This window comes from Pleurodeles waltl, chromosome 10 (assembly GCF_031143425.1).
Source record: "Pleurodeles waltl isolate 20211129_DDA chromosome 10, aPleWal1.hap1.20221129, whole genome shotgun sequence".
Lineage (NCBI taxonomy): Eukaryota > Metazoa > Chordata > Amphibia > Caudata > Salamandridae > Pleurodeles > Pleurodeles waltl.
This window is the reverse complement of record NC_090449.1, coordinates 14,254,085-14,267,330: the sequence shown is the minus strand read 5'-3', so window position 1 is coordinate 14,267,330 and position 13,246 is coordinate 14,254,085. Positions and strand designations below refer to the sequence as shown.

Below are 13,246 nucleotides of genomic sequence, written 5' to 3'. Positions count from 1 at the left end.
TGGATCTCTTCACTGTCCTTTCTACACACAGCCCTTGCATCCCTATACTGCCCTTTCTACACCCCCTGCTTCTTTCACTGTCCTTTCTACACACAGCCCCTGCTTCTCTTCCCTGTCCTTTCTGTACACACCCACTGCATCTCTTCACTGCCCTTTCCACAAACAGCCCCTGCATTCCTTCCCTGCCCCACCTCTCCACAGCCCCTGCATCTCTTCACTGCCCCACCTCTCCACAGCCGCTGCTTCTCTTCACTGTTCTTTCTACACACAGGCCTATAGCTCAGGGGTAATTTGGGGTGGGGGGGGGACACCGTGATATTTCTGGGGAGACAGAGGTGTCCCTATTATACCCTCCACAGGGGCTTGTAAGGGGGGGGGAGGGACACTGGCAGGCAGGGGACACCGTGATATTTCTGGGGAGACAGAGGTGCCCCTATCATACCCCATGAGGGGCATGTAAGGGGGACACTCTTGCAGGCAGACAGGACACATAGATTGGTGTTTCTCCAGAGACGGCCGCCTCCAGCCCCTGGCACACAGAGGGCTCCGTTGATTGGAGCCTACAGGGGCTCAACATGTTTATTCTCGTGTCCCTTTTCGGGCCCCACTGCGGAGAAAAACCTCCCCTTACTTCCCGAGAGCGTTAAGTTCAACTAGGATCTCAAAAGCATTCATCAGGCTGTGTGGGAGTGGAAGAGGAGTGGGGGAGGGAGACTGTCTTTGGGCCCATCTGAGCTAGAGGGCCCAATGGGGAGACATGGCAGAAGGAACACATCGGATTTACCAATGAACAGTCACAGGGGCCACATTCCAGCCCATCATTTTTCACTCACCATCTATCTTTAGAATGGAGCAGCCATATGCAAATCAGACTCAGTCCCCCAATAGGAACACTCCCTTCTAGACCACATCCCCTCTCAACAGGAATAAAAGCAGCCTTTCTTTCAGCCTCAATGGTGAGGTGAGCTTGAGTCACCCGGCACAGTGAGCACAGAATACACATCTGGGCATGTCTGTTACACCTAGGGCATTGCACTGAGGAATAAGCATTGGCAATGCCAATAGGCCTGGCTTATGAATGAAAGTGCCTTTTGTGTCATTTACGGTTTTAGGCACTTCGTAAGTCATTGTGCACACATTAGGTCATTCATTTTTGCACTTCGCATTCATTCATCTAGCCACTGACCTATTCTTGCATTCACCCTCTGACACAACTGCAATGAAACTCACACAAACGCAATGACATATGCAAGAGTAATTTAAAGAAACAAGTAGAACAAAAGAAACATGCAGCCATCTTAACAGGGTGGACATTTCCTTGTAATAAAAAACTAAACGTAGCAGCTAGTGTCCATCCTCAAGAGGGATTGTAAATAGTCTCTCTTTGTTGTAAAGTTCCAACATGGCTGCCACATTTAGAAGCATCTGTTGGCCATCTTTGTATGGTAAAATGCTAAAGACCACAGCATTCCGCAGTGGTCTCCTGGTTTAGGGAAAGTGGCCACATGGGATGCGGCACACTGCAAATGAAATGAGTAGCAAGCAGGTCACCCATTACTGCTGCCTGCAGAGCTGCGGTGCCCTCATAAGAAAGATTCAAATAAAAAGAAGCTAATAAATGAAAGGGGAAATATGAAAGGAGGAAATTGAAGACTAAAGGACTGGCCACACCAGCACTGAAACCGAAGCACACTCATTTCAGGTGGATGTGCACTTGTGATCAGAAAATGGCGTAAAGCACAGGGCAAGAGAGCCAATGACTAATGTAGACTTAACCATTACCCCATGCGGTAACCTGTCATGCAAGGAAGCAGAGTGTAAATGACAGTCAGACAGACCAATGGCAGAGCAGAGCTGAGCCAAAGGCCCTCTATGGATCCATATGTGTCTGTATATGTATAGATATGGATGTATGCATTACTTAATGTTGTGTTATTGCAGATTTCTGGCAGACAGCTATAAAGAGATTCTAGCAAAAATGATTACAGTGTAAACCTTCTCCTGCTAGCGCATGTAAGAGGGTGTAACCAACATCAAAATCCTTCCCTATAAAGGTAATCTGTGGCATTCCATGTGGCCAAATACTTACCTGTAGGCTCTAATACAGAGTAATAACAGTCCACCCTTAAATGCCTATTGACTTTAACATATACTTTTCACAACAAATATGTCAGGCTTTATCATAATATTTCATAATAAACAGATCAAGGCTATAGCCATTATCTTTGGCTTTCCACCATAACCAACTCACTCCTGCCGTGTCAAGAATAAGCTTTGCCACAAGCCAAAAAGTGCAGTAGAAGCAGTCTTGTTGGCGGAAGAAGACAAATAAGGCACAATCAAATCATGTACTCAGGGGAACAAACATGTGGGTGGAGCCTAACCCCCCCTCTCAGTAGTACTATAAAAGCTATTTTTATTGATCCATAAGGTCAAGGGACAGTTGCGCTGCCAAACCAGACCTAAAAATCTATATAGGTTAGTGTAGCCCTGGGCATGCCATACTGCTATAAACGCAAACGTGGACTCTGAAGTCTAACAATTAATGATGGGCGGGTCCTTTGACTGCAAAACATTCCTCATGACTGCCTTCTTCCCTTCTGTGCTGGTCACAGAAACACTAACAACTTGAGTTATTTAGCTATCTAAGACACATTACAATGTCATGTGTGTGGCCTTGAAGTTCAAGCCCAGCAGCCATACTGCTGCTGGCCCAGGCAACTTTTTACTGTGAAAGCACACAACGTCTGTCCAATCAAAACATGTATTTCTGGCTACCAACATGTGAGCGGAGCCAAAGCCCTTCTCGGCGCTACTCCTGAGGGCGCGTGTGCGGTTGATTACATTACATCAAAAACAAAGATGACGAGTGGAAAATGTGGAGAGGCGTCAACAACTTTCAGTTGCTCAGGCCCATGTTACAGGTCGCTGTTTTTCACCTACGGTTCCATCCAGACACAAACCAGCTTACGCCCTTCTGCAACAGGAACACTACAGTCCGGACGGCCAGGTCCCTTCTGAAACGGAACCAAGGGCAGATGTACCAAAGGATTTTACCCATTCTGTGTCTATGGGAAAAAGCTTTCGTACATATGGCCCCAAAATGAACCAAAATGCGGATTTGTTCATTGCCAATGACCGCACCTCAGTCATTGATGTACCACTAAGGAATTGGATGAAATGCATGGAATGGATTCTTTAAGAGCATATGTCTAATCGCAATAACCAATAAATGGGCCACTAACTTTGGGCTCCCAGGTAGTGTGCTATCCACCGTAAAGCACTTCAGCACCTCGGCAGGGGTAGTTAGTGCTATATAAATGCAACTTCAGTCTAGGCCCTCGGCCGAACCCAGACTGAACCACCACTACGTGCCGCTGCATCGATGCCTTTCTGCACGCCTTGAATGGACCAAGTTATTCATAGCGGTACAAGTGCTACGAATACAAGAATTAATGAATGAATGAATGGGAGCACTTACTTGTAGCAGTCGTTGTTGAAGCGGTTGTAGCTTCCCAGTGCTGTTAGGGCCCCGAGGCCGATTGCATAGGAGAAGAAAATCTGTGTGCCGGCGTCTATCCAGACCTGGGGGAAACGTGGTAGGGAGAGGGACAGAGTTCACAAAAGAGTGCCCACAATGCACAGGTGCATCAGCCTAGCTAGCCACTGACTCCAGCCCAGCTCTGCCAGTGCTATGAGGAACTGGTTAGATATGTTCCTGACCTTGCCCCAGCACTACCAGCCTTTAGAAGGTACTGGTGTGGAATGTGAGTGCATTCATCCCAGCACCACCAACATTGCACACGGTATGGCTTGTGCTTTAGGCATGCGACTGACTGAACCCCAACCCTTGTCTTTTCAGAGGAACTGGTAAATGGTCAATTGTATTTATATAGCACTTACTACCCCTGAGGAGGCGTTGAAGCACTTTGTGGCGAGTAGCAAGCTACTCCGGAGCTAAAGGTTAGATGTAAAAAGGTAATAGATTAGAAAACACGCTTCAAGTTTGTGCGCTTGAGATTTCATGTAGATACTCAGGGGCTTTGAGCGGGGTAAATTATTCAAAGCGGGTCAGTAAAGGGAAGGTGTGAGATCAGAGACATCTTAAGGATTTCGGGGCCTGGGCCCAAATATTTGTTAGAGGCCCCCTGTTCGGAACAACTTTGAATTTATGATCCAATGTCAGCTCTTTCCTGCCCTCCTTGCCCAGGTCACTGACAGTGACAGACACACTGGGCCAAAGTCTAACTGTGTCTACATCTAATACTCAGGAATAGGGATGTGTACTTTCAATATTGTAACACGGCAGCAGCTCAACAATATCACTGCAAATCATCTCTCTGACCCCCTCCCATTTCTCATATGTGAGGCTCTGTTTCGATCTAAAAGAAACCTTTTATGTATGTTGCATGCAACATAAATATAACATTTCTCAGCAAAATGTCTATAATAGATTCCCAGACATCACCCACATTAAAAATAAATTAAAGGAAAACTGTATTTAAAACAATCTGTTTACAAATCCTTCAAGGTCATCAGGGCAAGACTCTCTGCAGAACAGACATGGCTTTATCAGGAGCTCTGGAGGCTGGAGCCCGGGCCAGACCCCACTTTGTCTAGGCTTTAAAACATCTCAGTGTGAGATGTTATATGGGGTGATGGATATGTGTGTGTATTAATGGGATGTGTTGCATACGAGCACTGTCAGAAGCAGTGTCTGACCTCAGCTTCCTCTCTCCCAGTCCTGTAGGTATCTATCTGACATGTTACTGACACCACACCAGCCCAACTAGCCTTTCAAGGGGGGGCCAATGCAATATATGGAAGGGTTTGTCCATCCCTGGTTAGCTATGAAGTGGATAGGTCTGACATGTGACTGACTCTGACCCAGCCCCTTTGGCATTTCAGAGACACTTGTCAGACAGGTGGCTGACTCCACACCAGCCCTACTAGCCTTTCAAGGGGACCAGTACAATGTGTGGATGAGTCTGTCCACCGCTGGCTAGCTATGAAGTGGATAGGTCTGGCATGTGACTGACTCTGCTCCACGGCCACCGGTCCTTCCCATCTTCCGCTATAGCCAGTCCACCTCTGGTGAGAGCGGTGCCCTTCATGTGAGGCTGTGCCAAGAGGAGGGTCCTGAGCTCACGTGGGCCGTGCCTTACCTGTGCGTTGGCCAGTTTGGACCAGTCTGGCTTCAGGTAGAAGATGATGCCATCCAGGGCCCCGGGCAGCATGGCCCCCCTGATCAGGAGGATGAGGAGCACCACGTAGGGGAAGGTGGCGGTGAAGTACACAATCTGTCAGAGAAAGGGAGAGTACATCTCTTAGAAAACGTGCTCAGCATAGGCCTAATGTCAGCAGATAACTTAGGTGCAGAAAGGGAACATTGTTTGCCCAGGATCAAACAATTTGGTGACCAACCCCTGGAACATATCTCCACTGACAACAATTTCACCTTACTAGAGGGCTGGTAGGGCGGAGGTAGAGTCTAACTTCTCTCTGGCTCTAGCGGGACTTCAACAGCCAGCCACGATATCTACACAAGCACCAGTTCAATTGCCCATTCAACCCTTCTCTCTCCTATCCCTCTCTGCATCCATCAGTAGGGTGGCCTATACTTCACCCTTTATTATATATAGCCTTATAGCCCTCTGTAGCGGGCTGTACCAGCCACTAAAGGCCCACTCCAGCGTTAAAGCCGTTAGCGAAGGCCTTTAACAAGGGAGCGGGACTTTAATGCCTGTATAGCCCAGCTACAGCAGGCTATAAGACTATTAGAAAATTCTGCCACTAGAGGGCAGAATGTTCTAATAAATAAAACAAAGGCTTACGGAGACCGATGGGGTTGAAACCCATTGGAATATTGGAGCACGGGGATTTTACTAGGCAATAGAAGCCCAGAGCACTCCATTTTTTTCACTAGAGCTCCTAACATTCTAATGTTCTAAAACATAGATGTTCCATGTAGGAAAGTGCCACTGTTGGCATGGTTACCCCCCATGCCACTCCCCGCCCCTTAACACACACACACTTTTTGCCTAGCGTTAAGCTTCTGGGGAACCCCTGGACTCTGTGCACACTATATCTCATTTTGATATAGTATATACAGAGCCAGTTTCCTTACATTGGTGGATGAGCGGTGGGGTCTACCACTTTGCATTTGCTGGGCTACTCAGCCAATACCTGATCACACAACAAAATTCCAAAATTGCCTTTAGAAAATTGATTTTTTTAAATTGGCATATTTTTCTAACTTTGTAAAAGTCCTACTAGGGCCTTGGTTAAGTCCCCTTAGCATCTCTTTTGTGATTTAAAAGTTATTTTTAAGTTAGGATTTAGTTACTAGAAGTAGTTTTTAGTTTCTAAAAAGTAATCCCCACTTTTAGTAACATAATGATCAGCTCAGAGGAAATAGTGGTGGAACTCAACCTCACCCCTTACCTCCATCTTGGGGTGGCAGAGTTAAGGTCCCTCTGACAGCTGAAAAAGATTAAAACAGGTTCCAACCCTACCAAGGTCAAGCTCCAGGAGCTCTTGGCAGAGTACACCAGGCACCACCCTGCCGAGGAGGAAGAACTCCACTCAGACAGGGAAGATGTTAGAGATGAGGACAACCTCTCTCCTCCTCACTTAACTAGGGAGACAAGGGTCCCAAGATCCCTGTCTCCAAGGATAGAACTCACTGGATTTTCCGCAGGGGAGTCCAGCTCCTCTGGGAACATTGGGGACAGCCACAATGAAGAAGACATCCGTTTAGCAAGGATGGCCAAAAGGTAAGCCTTGGAGCAGCAATTCCTGGCTATAGAAAGGGAGAGAGCAGAAATGGGCTTAGCACCCATTAATGGAGGCAGCAATACAACTATGGTCAGAGAGAATACTGACATCCTAAAAATCCCCAAAGGGTGTGTCTCAAAAAATGAAGAGAGTGATGATATCACCAAATGGTTCACAGCCTTTGAGAGGGCCTGTGCAACCACAGAGTTAAACAGATCTCACTGGAGAGCTCTCATTTGGGAAATGTTCACTGGAAAGTGTAGGGAAAGACTCCTCACACTCTCTGGAAAAGATGCAGAATCCTATGACCTCATGAAGGCTACCCTGATTGAGGGCTTTGGATTCTCAACTGAGGAGTACAGGATTAGGTTCAGGGGGGCTCAAAAATCCTCGAGCCAAACCGGGGTTGATTTTGTTGCCTACTCAGTAAAAACACTAGACGGTTGAATAACTGGCAGTGGAGTGCATGACTATGATGTTCCTTCATAAAGAAATTATAAAGCCCACCTGTTAAGTAACTGCTTCAATGACAAGTTGCATCAACATTTGGTGTACCTAGGTTCACTTTCTCCCCAAAAATTGGGAAAGAAGACAGACCATGGGGTCAAGACTAGGGTGACCAAGACTTCAACAGGGGGTGACCAAAAGAAAGGGGTTACAAAGCCTCCCCAGAGGAAGGGTGGTGAGACACTAAAGGTCAAAAACAAAGAGTCTTCACAAGGGCCCCAAAACCCTGCTCAGGAGGGTGGGCCCCAAACCTCTTCACAGTCCACAAATGGGTACAAGTGTAAAAACTTTGATCCCAAGAAGGCCTGGTGTCAGAACTGTAAACAGCATGGACACCAAACTGGAGACAAGGCCTGTCCCACGAAAAATCCCACAAGCACTGCTCCAGTTAGTACTGGAATAGCCAGTCTCCAGGTGGGATCAACAATGGGCCCAGAGCACAGTGAAGCTGTCTCTGAGGGTGGGGTGGTTATAGCCACAATGGCTGCCTGGCCGCCTAACATGCAAAAATACAAGCAGCAACTCTTAATCAATGGGACAAAGGTAGAAGCCCTGGGGGATACAGGTACCAGTGTCACCATGGTGACAGAGAAACTGGTTTCTCTAGGACAGTATTTGGCTGGACAAACATATCCAGTCACCAATGCTGACAATGACTAACGTCCATCCCACGGCTACGATAACTTTAGAATGGGGAGAGGTTACTGGCCTGAAACAGGTAGTGGTCTCTTCTGCAATTCCAGTAGAATGCTTGCTAGGGAATGATCTGGAGTCCTCAGCTTGGGCTGAGGTAGAGCTCAAAACCCATGCAGCCATGCTGGGTATCCCTGAGCTGGTGTGTGTAAAAACAAGAGCACGGAGCAGAGCACAGGGTGAAAAAGAAGTGTTGGAGCCTGGAATAATGGCCCAACCTTCCAACAGAAAAGGTAAGAGGACTGGGGGACCAGCCTCTGTTCAGCAAAAGAAACAGGACCTATCTTCCCAGGAAAATGTTTTATCCCCTGAAGTCCATGGAGCTGGAGCCTTACCAGGTAGAGCTCTTGGGCCCAGGGGGGCCCTCAAGGGAACAGCTGTGCCAGGGACAAAAGACTTGTCTCACTCTTAAAGGCCTGAGGCAGCAAGTTGGTGTACAGGAGAAGGGAGGTGTCAGTGGCTCCCACAGGGTCTATTTTGGAGGCTGGACTCCTTTACACTGAGGCTGGAGACCCCAAACCTGGTGCCACTAGGAGAGTGGTAGTGCCTCAGGAGTTTAGAGAGTTTATCCTCGCTTTGGCCCACAACACCATCCTTAGCTGGGCATTTGGGACAGACCATAATGTGGAGCAGACTTGTCAACCACTTTTATTGGCCCACTATGTCCCAGAAAGTGAGGGAGTTTTGTAGCTCCTGTGTCACCTGTCAAGCCAGTAGCAAGACAGGTGGCCACCCAAAGTCCCCCTCATTCCACTTCTGTGGTGGGGGTTCCCTGTGAAAGGGTTAGTGTGGACATTGTGGGTCCACGTGAACCACCCACAGCCTCAGGGAACCAGTACATACTGGTAGCAGTGGATCATGCTACCAGATACCCTGAAGCAATTCCCCTTAGGTCAACTACTGTCCCTGCAGTAGCCAAGGCCCTGAATGGTATTTTTTAACAGAGTGGATTTCCCTAAGGAGGTGGTTTCTGACAGAGGTACATGATTCACGTAAGCTTACCTGAAACACATGTGGAATGAGTGTTGGGTGACTTACAAATTCACCACACCATACCATCCACAAACCAATGGACTTGCTGAGAGATTCAATGACATTGAAGGGCATGATCATAGGGCTCCCTGAAAAACTCAAAAGGAGATGGGATGTATTTCTACCATGCCTGCTTTTTGCCTACAGAGAAGAGTCACAGTAGGGAGTGGGGTTTTCCCCCTTTGAGCTTCTGTTTCGCCATCCTGTAAAGGGACCACTAGCACTTGTTAAAGAAGACTGGGAGAGACCTCTCCATGAGCCTGAACAATATGCTCTGTGCTTAGCCTCTGCTCTAGGGTGGCTGAGTACATGGAAAAGGCATCGAAAAACCTTGAGGCCAGCCAGCAACTCCAGAAGTTGTGGTACGACCAAAAGGCTGCACTAGTTGAATTTCAGCCAGGAATGAAAGTCTGGGTTCTGGAGCCTGTGACTCCCAAGGCACTTCAGGACAGATGGAGTGGCCCCTACCCAATCCTAGAAAAGAAGAGTCAGGTCACTTACTTGGTGGGCCTGGGCACTAGCAGGACCCCCAAGAGGGTGATCTATGTTAACCGCCTTAAGCTCTATGATGATAGGGAAGATATAACCATGCTGATGGTTACTGATGAGGATCAGGAAGCAGAGAGTGAACCTCTCCCTGACCTCCTCTCAACTGACCCTCAGGATGGATTAGTAGATTGTGTGGTTTATTCAGACACCCTCTCTGCCCAACAGCAAGCTGACTGTAGGCAAGTCCTGCAACAGTATGCTGAGACTTCTCTTTGACTCCTGGACAGACACATCTGTGTACCCTTGATGTGGACACAGGAGACAGTTACCTGTCCCAAACAAAATATACAGACAGTCTGACCAAGTCAAAGAGAGCATCAAAGTGGAAGTCCACAATATGCGGGAGTTAGGGGTAATAGAGCACTCTGACCAGCTTGCCCAGTGCTCTTGGTCCCCAAACCTCATACCAAAGAAGGCAAGAGAGAACTGAGGGACTGTGTGGACTACAGAGGACTCAACTCTGTTTCTGAGACAGATGCAACCCCCATACACAGAGCAGACGAGCTGATTGACAAATTGGGTGCTGCCAAATTCTTAAGTACCTTTGACTTAACAGCAGGGTACTGGCAAATTAGGATGGCACCAGGAACAAAAGAGAAAACAGCATTCTCTACACCTGATGGGCATTATCAGTTCACTGTGATGCCCTTTGGCTTAAAGAATGCCCCTGCCACCTTCCAAAGGTTGGTGAGTCAAGTCCTTGCTGGCTTGGAGTCCTTTAGCACAGCTTATCTTGATGATATTGCTGTCTTTAGCTCCAACTGTCAGGATCACCTGGTCCACCTGGGGAAGGTTTTGCAGGCCCTGCAAGCAGCAGGCCTCTCTATCAAGGCATCCAAATGCCAGATAGGGCAGGGAACAGTTGCATACCTGGGCCACCTGGTAGGTGGAGGCCAAGTGCAACCTTTACAACCCAAGATCCAAGCAATTCTGGACTGGGAAGCTCCAAAAACCCAGACCCAAGTCAGGGAATTCCTTGGCTTGACTGGGTACTACAGGAGGTTTGTGAAGGGGTATGGATCCATTGTGATTCCCCTCTCCTCACTGAACTGACCTCAAAGAAGATGCCAAAGAAGGTAAACTGGACCCTTGACTGTCAAAAGTCCTTTGACACCTTAAAAGAAGCGATGTGCTGAGCACTAGTTCTAAAAGTTCTAGATTATTCTAAGCAATTCATTGTTCAGACAGATGCCTCTGAACACGGGCTAGGAGCAGTCCTGTCCCAAACCAATGGTGATGGCCATGACCAGCCTGTTGCTTTCATTAGCAAGAGGTTACTCCCCAGGGAGCAGCGTTGGAGTGCCATTGAGAGGGAGGCCTTTGCTGTGGTTTAGTCCCTGAAAAAGCTGAGACCATACCTGTTTGATGCTCACTTTGTTGTTCAAACTGACCACAAACCTCTCAGATGGCTAATGCAAATGAAAAGTGAGAACCCTAACATTTTGAGGTGGTCCATATCCCTACAGGGAATGGACTTTGTAGTGGAACACAGACCTGGGACTGTCCATGCCAATGCAGATGGACTTTCCAGGTTCTTCAACTTAGATAATGAAGACTCTCTTGGGAAAGGTTAGTCTAATCCTCTTTCGTTTGAGGGGAGGGAAAGTGCCACTGTTGGCATGGTTACCCCCCCCACACACACATTTTTTGCCTAGTGATGATGTCAACTTTGATTGAAAGTGTGCTGGGATCCTGCTAACTAGGCCCCAGCACCAGTGTTCTTTCCCAAAATCTGTACCTTTGTTTCTACAACTGGTACAACCCTGGCACACGGTTAAGTCCCTTGTAAAAGGTACCCATGGTACCAAGGGCACTGTGGCCAGGAAAGATCCCCAAGGGCTACAAGCATGTATTATGCCACCCTGAGAGACCCCTCACCAAGCACATGTACACTGCCTATGAAGACTGTTTGCTGGTGGGGGGAAAAGGCAAAGTCAACATGGCACTCCTCTCAGGGTGCTATGCCCGCAAACCACTGCCTGTGGCATAGGTAATTCACCCCTCTAGCAGGCCTTACAGCCCTAGGGCAGGGTGCACTATACCACAGGTGAGGGCATAGCTGCATGAGCAATATGCCCCTACAGTGTCTAAGTCCATTCTTAGACATTGTAAGTGCAGTGTAGCCATATTGACTATATGGTCTGGGAGTTTGTCATTACGAACGCCACAGTTCCATAATGGCTTCACTGAATACTGGGAAGTTTGATATCAAACTTCTCAGCACAATAGACCCCCACTGATGCCAGTGTGAGATTTATTGAAAAATGCACACAGAAGGCATCTTAGAGATGCCCCCGTATGTTTACCAAACTGCTAGTGTAGGACAGACCGGTCTGTGCCAGCCTGCTACTTTCAGATAAGTTTCTGAACACATAGGGTGAGAGCCTTTGTGCACTCTGTGGTCAGAAACAAAGCCTGTCCTGGGGGGAGGTGCTTCACAACGCCCCCTACAGGAACTGTAACACCTGGCCGTGAGCCTCAAAGGCTCAAACCTCGGGATACAGTGCCCCAGGGCACTCTAGCTAGTGGAGATGATCGCCCCCCCCCCTCCTCCCCTCCCGGACAAAGCACTACTTTTGGCAGCAAGTCCGGCAGGAAAATTAGGGAAAACAGGGAGGAGTTACCACTCTAGCCAGGACCACCCCTAAGGTGTCCAGAGCTGAGGTGACCCCCTCCCTGCAGAATCCTCCATCTTGGTTTGGAGGACAGGGACCAATAGGATTAGGGTTGTGCCCCCCTCCCCAAAGGGAGTGGGCACAAGGAGAGTGTAGTCACCCTCAGTGACAATATCCATTGGCTCCTGCCCTCTGACCCTAAAACGCCCCTAAATCTAGGATTTAAGGGCCTCCCTGAACCCAGCTCACCAGATTCTTGGCGACCTGACAAGAAGAAGGGCTGCTTAGCTGAAACCCCCAGCGGAGAAGAAAGAAGATGACAACTGCTTTGGCCCCAGCCCTACCGGCCTGTCTCCTGCTTCAAAGAACCTGCAAAAGAACAGCGACGCGTCCAGTGAGTCCAGTGATCTCTGCCAAGCTCCAGAGGACTGCCCTGCACCTAAAAGGACCAAGAACTCTTGAGGACAGCGGCGCTGTCCAAGAAAAACCAACCAAGGATTCCAGCCTCACTCGGAATGTGGGAGTCCTGACCACTCTGCACCCGACGCCCACGGCCCATGTCCAGGTGGTTCACCCAGCTAGAGAGGATCCTCAGGCAATTGCAAGCCAGTGCCCACCCTGGGTTGACCTCTCCACCCCTTCAAGCTCTGGACGAAGATATCTCACACATAAAGGCATACTACACCTGCAGCCCCCAGGCCTTGGAGAACCCGACCTCCAGTGCAGCAACATTCAGCAGGTGGCCCTCCTCCCTGTTCAGTCTGTAGTCTGCCTGATATGACCCCCTGGACCTTGCCTGCAGCCTCTGAGTGACCCCCAGGGTCCCCCCCTAGACAAACATTGGAAACACGACGTCCTGTTAGCACCCTGAACCTGGCTGCCCCTGTGCAGCTGAGGGTGTGCGTTTGGAGCCTACTTGTGGCCCTCCAGTGCTCCTCTAACCCCCACTTGTCTGCCCTCTGAGTTGCGGGTACTTATCTGCAGGCAGGCCTGATTCCGAGTACCCCGTCTCCATAGGTGCCCGCGTTAGGGTTGGTCATCTTTGACCTCTGCACCTGGCCGGCTCTGTGTTA

General features: G+C 48.7%; 1 protein-coding gene across 1 annotated transcript in view; it reads right to left on the bottom strand.

Annotated features, from left to right (window-relative positions):
* Positions 1-13,246, bottom strand: part of SLC6A8 (solute carrier family 6 member 8) — a 151,527-nt gene that overhangs the window by 48,543 nt on the left and 89,738 nt on the right. The window contains exons 5-6 of the mRNA XM_069209413.1: positions 5,166-5,300; positions 3,482-3,585 (exon numbers count right to left, since the gene is read on the bottom strand). Coding sequence (XP_069065514.1) covers positions 3,482-3,585; positions 5,166-5,300 — 239 coding nt within the window. The remainder of the gene's footprint in view (positions 1-3,481; positions 3,586-5,165; positions 5,301-13,246) is intronic.